We start from the raw sequence: 13,993 nt of genomic DNA, 5'->3' as shown, positions 1-13,993 counted from the left end.
TTCTGCTATCTCAGTTCAACGAAGCTATATACACAACTAGATTTGCTTTGACCGTGCCCACTTAGTTGCCTCTAAATGTTCGACTACAGACGTACGCCAGAAGCACGCACACCACGAGCAATGAAGCGTACTCGAAATTTGCCTTTCTGCGACGATTTGCTTCAACCTTTTGGTTTATGTGATTGACAGCTGCAAAGTTTGTACAGTGCGCAAATCAGTTTAATTGGCGACGAATAATACAGGCGATGGAAGTGGTGGTGAAGTGACTATGGTGCATTCCAGATTGTGGGCCCCATAATGACGTTCGAGACAGCTGCAACGTTTGTACAGCGCGCAAATCAGTTTAATTGGTGACGAATAATATAGGCAATGGAAGTGGTGGTGAAGTGACTATGGTGCATTCCAGATTGTGGGCCCCATGATGACGTTCGAGCAGGCCAGCAGTAAGAAGACGCAACCGCCAAGAAGAGTAACTGAAAAGGGAAAAAAATGGCATGTAATAGCTAGGGTTAAGTTGAAGACAAACACTTTCATTTTTAGACTAGGTGTCTAGAAGACACGTTAAATCACTCACACCCGTAGCCACATGCGAGATAGTCGATAAATAAAACAAGTATTTATTAAGCCGAAAGTCTTAAATGCATGCCTCGTCAAACGAGAAATTTGACCGTCGGCGGCGGGTACGATTGATGGAAAATCATCATAAGATGACATCACCATTTCAAGTCATCCTGACGATACCGATCGCAAAAATTGTGTGGTATCTTCACGACGTCACAAATTATACATCGACTGAAAAGAAAAAGAAATGACTTGACCTTCGAGTCACCTTAAAAGAGCCATCTGAGGCCTTAAACTGAATTTAAATGTACCAAATGTGCTTTCGTTCGGGGCTTTGTTCCTTGGCCACAGTGACGGGAAGGTTGCCGATACCTTGGAGGAGTTTATTAAATGTTCAAATAAATTTAGATTGTGCAGCCAACTGATACTCCTATTTTCTAAATTGCGTTTTTTTATTCCTATTAATTACTTCCTCAATTGGCCAGCTCATAGTTCCCATCTTTTTATTCATCTATTTGTAGTATTTGCAATTTTGTTGCATCTTTTATCTCTAACTATACGACATTTATCATAATAGGTAGAAATTGCTTTTTAAGACTACCCTGTTCTTGGCCCCAACTTGGGTGTGTGCCACTGTTCAAAGTTGTCCTCTAGTCTTATCTACTCTACGTCAATGCGGAACCCAGTGAGTTCTTCGCAAGACACCCATACGGTAACATAGCACCCGCAAAACTTTTTTTTTTTTTTTGCAGGTGGGTGCATCCGCGAGGGGGGAGGGGGGAGGCGTAATCAATTTACACATCGCAGCCTTTCCTTCGCTGCCGTGACATGACCGGCAAGATTAGCCAGTTGCGTGCAATGCGCAAAGTTGGCTGTTTACTTTGGAGGCTGTTGTGCGAATCATGCTGCGTAGCTTATTACTACTACGTAGACAACCTCCCAAATTCCAGGGTGACAAGGAGGCTCAGCTGCCCCCCTTGCGCCCCCCTCCGGACGCCCTTGTATATTCATGCCAGAAAGTTGATATCAAGAAAAGCCCGGGAGGCGAAGCACTGACTGCGACAGCAATGCACCTGACGTCTGTAAGAAGGTTCACAGTTTAATCGGTGTCCGCCCGGTGGAACAGTGGCTGGGTTGCTCGGCTGCTCACCCGAAGGCCACTGGTTCGTTCCCGGTGGTCGAATTTCGATGCAGGGGAAATGCTATAGAGGCCCGTGTACTGTGCCATGTCAGTGCATGTTAAACACCATGCAGATGGTCGGAATTTCCAGAGCCCTCCACTATACGGCGTCTCTCACAATATTATCGTGGTTGTGGGACGTAAAACCGCAGATAGTATTACTAATTTAATTGGTGCCGGTAAACATTTGCGTATTAATTAGATTAACGAGCATACTGTCTGTGCGCGTGCGCAAACACGAACATATCCTACTTGATGACCGCATACAGTGGATTTATTTATTTATTTATTTAACGACGGTGCCGTCAAGTGGCCGTTACTATTTATGCAAATCGTGCGCATTACAAATGATTATCTCCACTACGAAGTACAGAGCAGGCGCGAAGAAAAGCAAATACATTAATGAAGCCACGGGGGGGGGGGGGGGGGGGGAATAAGAGTGATGGAGTGCGATGGGGAAGGAGGTCGGAGCTTTGGTTGGGAGTCTGGGAGAGAACAAAGCCTAGTAAAGAGAGGAGTGCTGAGGCAAAGAGCTGGCTTAGAGAGATAACTCTGCTTGGCGAAGTGGAGAGGAAGAAGAAGGGAGGAAATGAGTATTGCGGAGCTAGGAGGATAAGAGGTAAAAAATGAAATAAAATTTCGTTCTGAGGCGGGATTTTAACGCGGATGCCCATGGTTGCCCAGCGTCGTAACCACTTGGCCTAGGCGCACTAACAGAACAAGCATTTATGGCAACCATATGATGGCGTTGCTATATATGAGGGAAAGAAATAGGAAAGATACAGAGAAAGAGACCGAAAAAGAGAAAAAGTGAGACATACAGAAAAACAGGGAGAGATTGGGAGATAAAGAAGGAATTGATAAAGAAGGATTGGGAGATAAAGATAAGGAAAACGTAGTACAAAACGATTGATTGATTGATTGATTGATTGATTGATTGATTATTATGTGGGGTTTTAACTTCCCAAAACCACCATATGATGATGAGAGACGCAAAACACAGAACGGTGGAAAAGAGAAATCATGATGAAGATGAGGGAAAAAAGGATAGAAGTGGGTAAAGCCAACACCTTCTAGAAATATACGAAGGCCTTAGCTCTCTTCGCGTGACGTCACACGATGGGGTGAATTAAAAAAGAAGATATCGAGCGCTGTTCATAAGAGGTTCCCTCACAGGTGCGCTGCGCGGAAACATTTCTTTTTCTGCAAGAACAAGCATGCATGTATTAAAAAAAATAGAACGCCAGAAAACTGTAGCCGCAAAACATTAATTTACTATACCCAGTTTCTTTCGTACTCGCTTTATATTATAAGCAATGCATGCCATTTGGCCTGTAGAGTTATGACTTTCTTTTTTTTTTATCGGCATCGTCTAGAAGTTTGCGGTTCAGCTTCCCACAAAAAGTTCTTTATGAGAATGTCGGTGCTGCAGCGCAGAATGTGTTTCAGCACTTATTCAAGTATGTGGCCATTCTCAAAGTATTATAAGTCGGACTGCTCTTCACTAGCCAGCAATTGTAGCGTCATTTTCGTTTCGACCTGGCGTTGTTCAGGCATCATAAGCAGGACTGGCTCTGTAGCGATCTGCTCTACTACAACGTAGCTGTGAGAAACTGCGTTAAGTGCAAGCTTTGATGGATAAACTAAACCTCCTCGGTCCAGCTGCATCACGAGACCGCGATGTTCGTTTGAGGCAGAGACTGTGATCTTCTTGTCCGTGGTCAACGTGTCCCTGCATTGCTCGCAATCTAACTTTTTGAGGGTCCCGTATACTGCATAACCTGTAACGTAGACGAGGACCACAAGGACATCCTGCATCTTCGTAAGAGCATGGCTGGTAACAACAACGGTGCTGCTGAGAAGCAATACCTCGACTTGCTTTCGAACAGATTCTCAGTGCTGGTCAAGGGAAACTGTAGGCAAAGTGCTCTGCAGGCACAGCTTGTTTTTGACTTCGTATATCTGCCTGATGAAGACGTGATATTGCGCACCTGCCAGATGCATGCCTATACTTTCCAAACCGATCTTCAAAGCAGTCTGTTTGATTCTTCCCCAAAAGGACATACGGCATCGAGAGCTCTTTGAAACTGTACCTAGAAAGCTCTACAAGCGCATAGATGGTGTGTTCGTGAGCAGCGTGGCTCTCCTTTGTGAGAGTACCCTTGTCAAAACCTTTGTTTTTTCACTCATCCTGCCACTTCAGGAACATGAGCAAGAAGTCAATTTTCGGATCGTGATAAACGGAAATCAATGGTTGTTAGAAGTGATCTCTAAGAAGAATGGCTATTTGGGCTAGTTGGTTTGAATTCATGGATATAAGGGCTGCAGCGCGAGCACGAAGGAGCTAGAAGAAACAGATGAAAGGCGAGGCACGGAAGGCAAAGAGGCAGCGCTCGTGTTGTCCTCTTTGCCTTCCGTGCCTCGCCTTTCGTCTGTTTCTTCTAGCACCTTCGTGCTCGCGCTGCAGCCCTTATTACCATGATCTCTAAGCCTTTCTTCGTTCCATGGAGTTTCGACGTTTACAATTTTCCACCACTTGAGTATTATCTCGATGAATTTAGCCGTGGCCTCATAAAAGAATAGGTTGTGCTTTGCTCCAAGAGCACATAACGCCTCTGGTAAATAATGATTGGAGATTTGTAAAGCAAGCTTTATACGTCCTGCCTTTCAAGATTAGAATGGCAGAGGGCTTTTCTTGACAGCTCATAGCCATATTTCAACAGCTGGTCACACTATTTGCTGTGAAGGTTCCTGATTGTTGCAAGTGGCGCTGTTTGCGTTCATTCTGATTCTGGCGTGTCTCCTTGGATTTTCGGAAAGAAGAATCAAATTTGGTCATTCTTCTGATTGACCCAGTTATTTCGTATGCATTTTAGAATGTGCACTGGGTGTATAATGAAAAACAACAGTCTTGACGGGTCTGTTGAATGTTGGTATACAATTCTGTTGCACGGAGGTGATTCAAAAAGTGGCACCACTTTTCTATTCACACAGCTATTGTCGCTAACAGGCCACAAGTCACGTCTTTAAGCTTCTTTTGCAAGAACTCCGCCTCAACTCGGTGCACCGGCACGATGTGCGCAACTTCTTTCAATTTACACGTCAGGCTGCGCGCCATGAAAAGAAGCGCACAGTCAGCAGCTTCATTTCGGCAGCGCCGGTAACATTGCCACCTTTGTAGCCAAAGTAAGGTTTTATATGAATTTCATCAGCCATAACTGTGACAAAGCGCTGGTCATCCTACAAGTCAGAAATTCTTGTTTCACTCTGATGCTCTTGTTAAGGACTCATACCATAAGACGAGCACACTGATCTTATCGCCATATATGAAGCGGCGAGGTGATGATTCTACGGCTACGTGTGAACGCGTATGCATGGGGAGATATAGTGAAAAGAATACAGCAAAATATCATGAAATCAGCAGAAAAGCACCTGCGCTGTTGTTGTTTTTTTCGATAGGAGCAAGGTGATTTGCTCTTTCAGAAATTGAATACGCCGTCTTCTGCTTGGGACGTGCAAAGCTGATCAAGCAGTAAACAAACAGCCTCTCAAATATTAGCGACTGAGTTGGACATGAGGTCAGCGTCACACTTCTCGATGCCTGAGTTCCACCATACCCCTTTTTTCTGTTAGCGATTTCGGGAACGTAGAGATTTGCACTATAGCTTTTTTACAGTCGTTTTCATAACTTGTAGTGTCACGCTCACGTCTCCTTTCACGCAAACACTGTATTTCAACCACGGTGCTTCATCGTCGACAATGTGACTGAGAAGAATCTTTTCATTTCTTCCGATAACGTCCCAGAACTTCATCCCTTGTTCTCTCAAACTGTTGACTTTATCCTCCTCACGTGCTCTGATAAACGTCTCGTTGGATTCAGCGATGGCTTTCTGAAGGGCTGCATTCTCTATGCGTGCGCGCTTGGAGTCCGGATCTTCCCTCCACGTGGTCTTTCTGGACAAGTAGCTCGAATAATTCGGCAACTACGATGGTAAAACGTCTGGGTGAAGGCGCACATGAGATAGCGGCACTGTCATCACGTGACCAGTTAATAATGAAATGAAGTTCACATACCTCGAAAAAATAAATAAGCTCAAGTCAGCAAACCGGCGGCTACAGGACACACAAACATTTGACTCAGGAGCCACCGGTACGTACCTGTATGTACGTATGTATTCTTTCAATTAAATAACACCTAAATAAAAAAGATCACCCTGGAATTTTTGGTGACCGTGTGGTTTTCCGTGGCACAGCGTGAACCAGAGCGTCCCTTGATCTGCCGGGAGCTTGAAAACGTACACCTTGGTGTCCCCCGTGTAGTTTCGGCCGGTTTCCGCAACATCGAGATACACAGCATTGGCACGGCATCGATCAAGGCGTCATCGCTTTCACATTCTTTTCACAGCGAAGAAAACACGTCCGACTGCATGAGCCCGGCCGCTGGATGAAAGGCGCTCTTTCATCCAGCGGCCATGGCATGAGTTCCTGGAAAATCGCGATCAACGCGCACCAGCGTGATCCGGACGCGCGGAAACGCGCTCGCCGCCTCATGCGCCTGCCCCATCTGCTGACGCAGCGCGAGTGGAAAGAAAAAAAGAACTAAGGCCTTCATGCCTTTCTAGTGGGTGTTGGTAAAGCGTATTATTGTCATGTATACTGCACCATAGCAAGAGGGAGGAAAAGGGAAGTGGAGGTGAAGATGAGGTAAAGAAGGAGGTTTGCATATCTTCGTGTAGCTGTCCCAATATTTATTTATTTGTTTACTATTAAATGATTATTAATTAATCATTAATTAATTAATTAATTAATTAATTAATTAATTAATTAATTATTTATTTAATTAATAATTTATTCAATGCTACGAACTAGTGGTCCAAGCAGGGTGGTCAGTCCGTGGCCTATACGCAACAGACGCCTCTGCCGCGGAGGTAAATAGGAGTCATCAGATTAACCTTACAGGCAGCAACTTTACGTCTCTAATTGCACTGAAATCACGAAGTAACGGTCTGGTTTCAGTACTGCTAGCGATGGACGTTCCATTCACCTGAGCGCAAGGACATCCTATTCGCTATCAGGCATCCACCGTAAGCAGCAACCACGATGCACACCGCGTGGCCCAAGATGGCGCCCGCAGCAACTTTCGTGACGCTCTGAAAAACAGCACACAAGATTAACGGTGCGGCGTCGTTGGGGGAAGCGGCTCAAACCCCACGAAAAATTGCAAATTGGCATGAGTGTAATATACGAAGGCACACATAAAAACGTACGCACGAACATACATAAAGTATGGTTGACCAGAGGAAACTATGTGTAGACCCCCACCCCACCCCCCACCCGAAACAAATTGGTTGTTTTATGTCCAGTGAAGGATGTTTAGATTATTGTTGCGGTTTGGCTGGCAACCGAGATAGAATGAGACAACCCTGTCTTGTCCGTTGGAGGCGTTCAATTTGGCTCTTACGATGTCCTTCAGTTAGTTTACGTATGGATAACCGTGGAAAACGACTGTGTGCGTCAAAAGTGGCATCCAGATTTCAGTCACTCTGTATAGAGATTAGTACCGCTATGTTTTTGAAACTGGGTTTTAAATATCTTTCAGAAATTACGCGTGTATTATATACGAGAAAGGCTTTCTTTCTGAACCCCCCTCATTCGTGCTATATAAGCTTTTATGTCTGGCCTTTGTGGTAGACTAAATTTCGTGACAGTGGCCCGCTAGTTGAGCGTGGGTATAGACCACAAGTAGAGGTCTTGCAAAGCCATACATATATATATATATATATATAGCAAACAGCTTTAAATTACTTCATCGGTATACAGTTAAAAAACACTCGATGATGTATTTAAAGCCCCGTGAACGTCCTTCCCATATCGCCTAATCTTAAGTTTCAAAATAAATTGTTCACAATAAAGTTTGCAGAGTTGAATTCTTTTCGAGACCAATCAGGAGTGCGGAAATTGGTTCCCTACACTCATCATCGTAATTTGTATAGCACGTGTCCACGCAGTGCGCACATGTACATACCTCATTGGCTGCGAGAGCGATTGTGGAGATCTGCGACCTATCCCCCCATTCTCCCAAAAACGTCAAGAGGAACGTCTGTGCGAGCGCAGAGTTGCCCGCAACTTTTGTCCAGCTGCTCTTCGCTCCAGACGTCTGCAAAAAGAAGAAGAAAAAAGAAAGGCTGTCACGTTCAGCTGTCTTTGCCATGTGGTCACACGCCCATTCCTCCTTGTCTCTCATGAATATATATTGTGCGCGGCCAACTGACTGATTTCACTTCGTTTCGAGCGTTTTCGACTTCGCAAGCGGAGACAGCATGCAGCGTGTAGCCGGAGAGCGCGAAATCCCAATACAGCTCAACGCTTGCTTGCTTGTGCATATGCTTCGGCTCGTACGGGAGATTGACCATTAAACCGGTGGTTAGTATAATGGGGATAAAATAATTTCAAATTTTTTTTATGAAGGGAAATGAATCAATCAGATATCTAGGGAATATGAAACTCAACAATCATAAGGACACTTACGAATAAAGTTGCTGTCATCGTCCACGTGGCATGGCCGCTACTTTTATTTTTTATCCAGCAGCCGACGTGCACGTAGTTTCATCACCATAATCATCATCATTATCAGCAGCAGCAGCACCTACTACAAGGCAAAGATGCATGTTCTGGCAACCAACTCGGTCCTGTGCTTGCTGCTGCCGCGTTTAATACCATCTTCCCACCTATAGTCTGCCCCTTATTCACGCGTTTGCCTTCGGTAATCCTGCCCTGCGCTACGTGCCATATCGTCTTCTTGATCCTGGTCCATGAAAAAGTAAGTTGCAGGAAAGGAGACATCGCCTGCAGGTATTGCATAGAGGAAGTTAAAACGAAACCATGCTCTCAGGGGCGTGAGTCCGTATGACGCGCATGTGGTGCTGAGTGCCACAGGCGTGATGACAGGGGAGTTAAACGGAGAAATTTAGAGAATTGAACACCACCCACCCCTTCTCCCAGAAATTTCATACTTTGCTTGCGTATATATACACGCATACATACAAAAAGCACTCATGAACATACAATACATAATGTACAATTGAACCCCTGCCGAAATTTCCGGGTACGCCGCTGCTGAGCTCGGGCAAACATGAGCGCTTGCTGTCACGACGTGTTCGACGTGGTGGCGTGATCGAGCGCAGATATAACATTGCTGCTGTTCGGCTGCAGCACGCCACTGAAATGTGAGATTACTCGGGAAGTCACCGGACGGCCGTCTCAGGTCGTCATCGCCTTTGGGTCTACCGCGGATTATACCTCCCACAGAAACAAAGCGCGATAGAACGTTGAAGGGCACTTGCTATGCGTCAGCTTAGCGCAACCACGGCACGAAAAGATGTCTGCTTAATAATAATAATAATAATAATAATAATAATAATAATAATAATAATAATAATAATAATAATAATAATAATAATAATAATAATAATAATAATAATAATAATAATAATAATAATTTGTTCAGCGTGTCCAGCAATAGCCGTAAGATCTACGCGCTAGCACACACAAACGAAAAAAAAAACGAAAAAAATGATTACTAATAAACAATACATTAGGCACAGTCTAAGGCAAAAAAAATAATTAAAAAAACTAAAAGCGAAATGTCGAACGATACAGTTAGGACAGCAGGCAAAAATGCAATAACATGAAAAGAGATATATAGATCGAAGGTCAGTTATAAATCGAATAAAATCATCTACAATGCACACTGAAAGACAAAGTAGAACAGCTTGTGGTCGCTTAAGCTTCGTGTTCAAGAACATATTGCGATAGAGTGATCTGGCCACGTTCGCACCGCGTTCTCGTTCACAAATCAACGCGCCGCGAGAAAATGAATGGCCGTGCCCGTAACATCGGCCATTTTCGAACCCTCCTGGAATGCACTCGTACATGCGAGTGTATATAGTTGCAAAGCGCCCAATGATTCTCAATTAATCCTAATGCGAATCAGTGAAGTGCCCACTAGAAGACTGGGCGTGACGGTTTTCGGGATAATGCGTTATTTTCAGGGGCGAAGCACCTCTCGGCTTGTCACGGGCGTCTCGCGCCGCCACGAGTTGTCATGCCATCGTGAGCAGGTGTGCGCCACAAAAACTGGGTGAATCCCGCTACTCGCCACTGGTCCACTATAAGAATGAGGAAGGCAACAGTTAGCCGAACAAACAGCCTACGATGCTATAGTGGAGCTGAAACATACATGCTGTATGGAACTGAGGCCGGGAACATAATAAGAGACAAAGAAGAAGAACGGCGGCGCTATGTACTTGTAAGAACCTTCGGCACCGAGCACTCACCGCCGGTGAAGAACTATATACTGCGTAATATTACTATATACATTACTATATATATTACTGTGTCATATTACTATATACTGCGTCAGAATTATGCCATGGGCGTGCCTGGGAGGCGAGGGGCAAGGGGTTCGTTGTGCCTCCACATCGTTGTCGTGTATGAGCATTATCATTGTGGATTCACCGTATGGCTGTTGGCTGTCGGGCTCTCGGGCCAAATAAAGGCCGTTCAAACCAGGGCCTCATGAATAAATAAATAAATGACAGCAAAAAGTGGGTACACGTACGAGGCAGCATTACCTTTATGCCTAACGTACGTTTCAGCCATGGCACGGCTGAAACCTTATATATATAGGCATAAAAGTATTGCTATTGCTTTCCTTGCTTTCTCTCTCTCTCTCTCTCTCATATATATATATATATATATATATATATATATATATATATATATATATATATATATATATATATATATATATATATATATATATATATATATATATATATATATATATATATATATATATATATACCACCGATTCAACACCCTCGATAGAGGACTAAATGAGAATCCTGGTACACTTGCAGCAATTAAAGAATTAGAAAACAATAACGGCAATAATGAAAATAGTAACTGAGTTCACGGCACTGCAGCTGCGAAGGGCACTGGACAACTCAAAACAATTCCAAGTGTAACTACTCTTCCTAAGTGCAGCTGTCGTCTGTTTTATTTTACTACCCAATCAATTGTGCCATGCATGACATGCCCAACAGCAACCCTGTGCACAGCCGGGAGGACCCCACTGCACGCGTAATCCAGAAGCGGGCAAGGAATTCGCATTGCGCCCGCTTACCAGCCTCTGCCGCAATACGCGGCACCCCTCTTTCTACGACGAAATATTGACGGGGCGCCGAGTAGTTAAAGGCTTAAAACTTCCTAAAATGCCCCCTTACCAGCCTCTGCCGCAATACGCGGCACCCCTCTTTCTACGACGAAATATTGACGGGGCGCCGAGTAGTTAAAGGCTTAAAACTTCCTAAAATGCCCCCTTACCAGCCTCTGCCGCAATACGCGGCACCCTTCTTTCTACGACGAAATGTTGACGGGGCTCCGAGTAGTTCTTCCTAAAAAAGCTCTTTTTTTGCCCCACACCGAACCGCCAGTGCCAGGAGGCGCCGTCTGGTCGGGAAGAATGCCTTATATACACAGACCGCTGACATCAGAAAGGTAAAGGGGAGAAGGGGGAGAGAGATGAAGGGGGAAGTGGAGACTCCCCCCCCCCCGGGGGGAAGCGCCCGGGCGGGAGTCCACCTTATATTCTTTTTCTTTTTTCTTTTTCCCCCTTCTTTTCATTTTCTTCTTTTTTCTTTTTTTCCTCTTTCCCTTTGATTTGAGATTGTATAAAGCTGAGCACCAACAAACTGTACCTTTAATCCTCATGAAGGCCAGACTCTAGGCCGAGACGTCGAAATATACCACGTTGTGACCGCTCACGGAAGATCTACTTGACTATATGCAACGCTACGGCCACTCAACCACCATGCCTATATATATATATATATATATATATATATATATATATATATATATATATATATATATATATATATATATATATATATATATATATATATATATATATATATATATATATATATATATATATATATATATATAATACACTCAACATTCCGTAATTATTTCGAGTGGAGAACAGGGTACGTAAGAAATGAAAACTGCATGATGAAAAGGAATACAGAAAAGCACATCATATACCTCGTTTTCAGCTTCCTGGATAACAACCTTAGTTTGGGTTTTTTCCATCGCGTAACCTGAAAACGGACCTTTGTCACACATAGGTCATAACAATAATTCTGCAATGACATGCATCAATTTCACCTACCTTCAGCGATCATTCTGGAGCCGAATATAACCAGAAGGATCACGGACAGGTAGTGCGTGTAGTCCTTCTGCATGACTGATGCGAATGAACCAATCATAGCTAAACAAAAGAGAGGTAGTAGATATATATTGCAATGGTGCTATATGGTGCAGTTATATACATTCAATGGAGCTTGCAATAGAAATTTTCGCCACTAAGCATACTGATCGAAGCGCTGAGTGAACACATGCACGAGAGAGATGCCACATAATGCAACAAAAAGCCCCCACGAAGGCGGTCGTGAACTATCATGTGGGTACTACAGGCTGTTTTTGTAGGTGTACTATTTATACATACCTGAAAAGACAGACATTAATGCGTTGGCCGACAGCGCCCCTGCAATGGCGGATGCCTTGGAGTGCTTCATTGCCATCAGCGCCGTAATGAAGAAGGTCTTGTCCCCCATTTCGGAAAATATGATCATGGTGGCTATTGCAAGAGTTTGGGAATCCATCCTTTTCCCGGCGATGCTCACTCCTATTGCGCGTAATTCTACAACGGCTGGGCGACTGGTGCACTCGTAAGTTGGAGAAAATTGGCGCAGCAGCTTTGGTGGATGTGCGCTTACCCTAGACAGTCGAAAGATCTTCAGCTCCTTACGATATAGCGTCCCTTTGAGGCGTCTGGTGAAGTGTCGGTTTTTCCTGCCGCCGCCGAAGCGTCTTGTTTATCTTCTAGAAGTACGTATGCGCACATATGTGCGTCTTGAGTCGATTGTGTCCTTTAAATTATCTTATCTATACTCTCCACGTGTGTTCAAGCAGTCATCGCAGTCTTCGAAGAGGCAAGAAGTGGCGGGCTTCTTCAGATAACTTTCTTAGGTGCGTTGGACGCGCCCACGTACATACGGAACGCGCGCGTACAAAGGCTATCATAAACGTTTGCACGTAGCCGCATCAAAACTAATTGTCAGGTTCACGTGAAATACTCGCACTGTGAACATATGACGAGTGTGACATATATATGTTTCGCACATGCACTTAGTGACGTCTGTAAGAATATATATATATATTTTTTTCTTTTCGGGATACGTGTGAGCATTGCAGGAAAGACTCTTCGAGGCAGTGCCATTAATATTTCTGTGATATTTGTGAAGGCATCATGTCAAATTGAACGCAGCTGTTTGTCTCGAAGGTGATCTGCCTGAAAAAATAAAAAGAAAGTAAGCTGAAGAAAAGAATCGCAGATCCAACGTACAATGGGAATCGATGAAATGCGAATTAGGCATGAATGAGGAAGGTTGATATATGTTACTTTAAAATCAGCACAATGTTAAAAGGCAGATGCGAATTATGGCGCCGTACATGACTTCCATATATGTCATTTGATTATCATGCTTGCGCCTGGCATTTGTGTTCGTTGTCCATTCACGTAGTGCCAGGTGTGGTACGTGTGAAGCTGGCGAAATGGCCGCGCGTAAGCTATGAGCGTAGCATGTCATGATTTACATGACACACATGTCATGATTATCATGTTTGAACGTGTCGTTTATCTTCGTCGTTCATTCACGTAAGGTAACACCAAATTTGGTATATCTGGAGGTAGCTGCGAAACGGCCGCGAGCACGCTATGAGCGTAGCGTGTAGTCATGTTTTACATGACTACACGCTTCATGCATGTAATCATGCATGTTATGATTCATGTTTAGATGTGTTATTTACCTTCGTCGTCCGTTCGTGTCACGTAATACCACATTTCGTATATGTGAAGCTAGCGAAACGGCCACGAGCGCACCATATGAGCGTACGTGTAGTGATGACTTACATGATGCATGCATGTAATGATTTCCACGTTAGGGTCTGTCACTTGTGTTCGCCATGCAGTCATGTCATACCATACCAGTTTTGCAATATGTCATGTGAACGAAACCACCGAAAGAGCAGCAAGACCACGAAATGTAAATCACGATATTCATGACTTACATGTCATGATTTTCATGCTATGACTAGTCACTTATGCTACTCATAGCCATGTTA

The 13,993-nt window shown here is 44.1% G+C and overlaps 1 protein-coding gene across 1 annotated transcript; it reads right to left on the bottom strand.

Moving 5' to 3' along the window:
- Positions 1-197: 197 nt before the first annotated feature.
- On the bottom strand, positions 198-12,902 carry LOC119177755 (putative divalent cation/proton antiporter TMEM165). The gene is made up of 6 exons (XM_037428939.2): positions 12,315-12,902; positions 11,979-12,077; positions 11,852-11,907; positions 7,767-7,898; positions 6,786-6,891; positions 198-473 (listed from the first exon to the last, which is right to left on the bottom strand). The coding sequence occupies exons 1-6, from the start codon at positions 12,469-12,471 to the stop codon at positions 391-393; spliced, it is 633 nt and encodes a 210-aa protein (XP_037284836.2). The 5' UTR covers positions 12,472-12,902; the 3' UTR covers positions 198-390.
- Between the last annotated feature and the right edge of the window lie 1,091 nt (positions 12,903-13,993).

Source organism: Rhipicephalus microplus, chromosome 2 (assembly GCF_043290135.1).
Source record: "Rhipicephalus microplus isolate Deutch F79 chromosome 2, USDA_Rmic, whole genome shotgun sequence".
In the NCBI taxonomy this organism is placed as follows: domain Eukaryota; kingdom Metazoa; phylum Arthropoda; class Arachnida; order Ixodida; family Ixodidae; genus Rhipicephalus; species Rhipicephalus microplus.
This window is presented reverse-complemented; position numbering and strand designations above follow the sequence as displayed.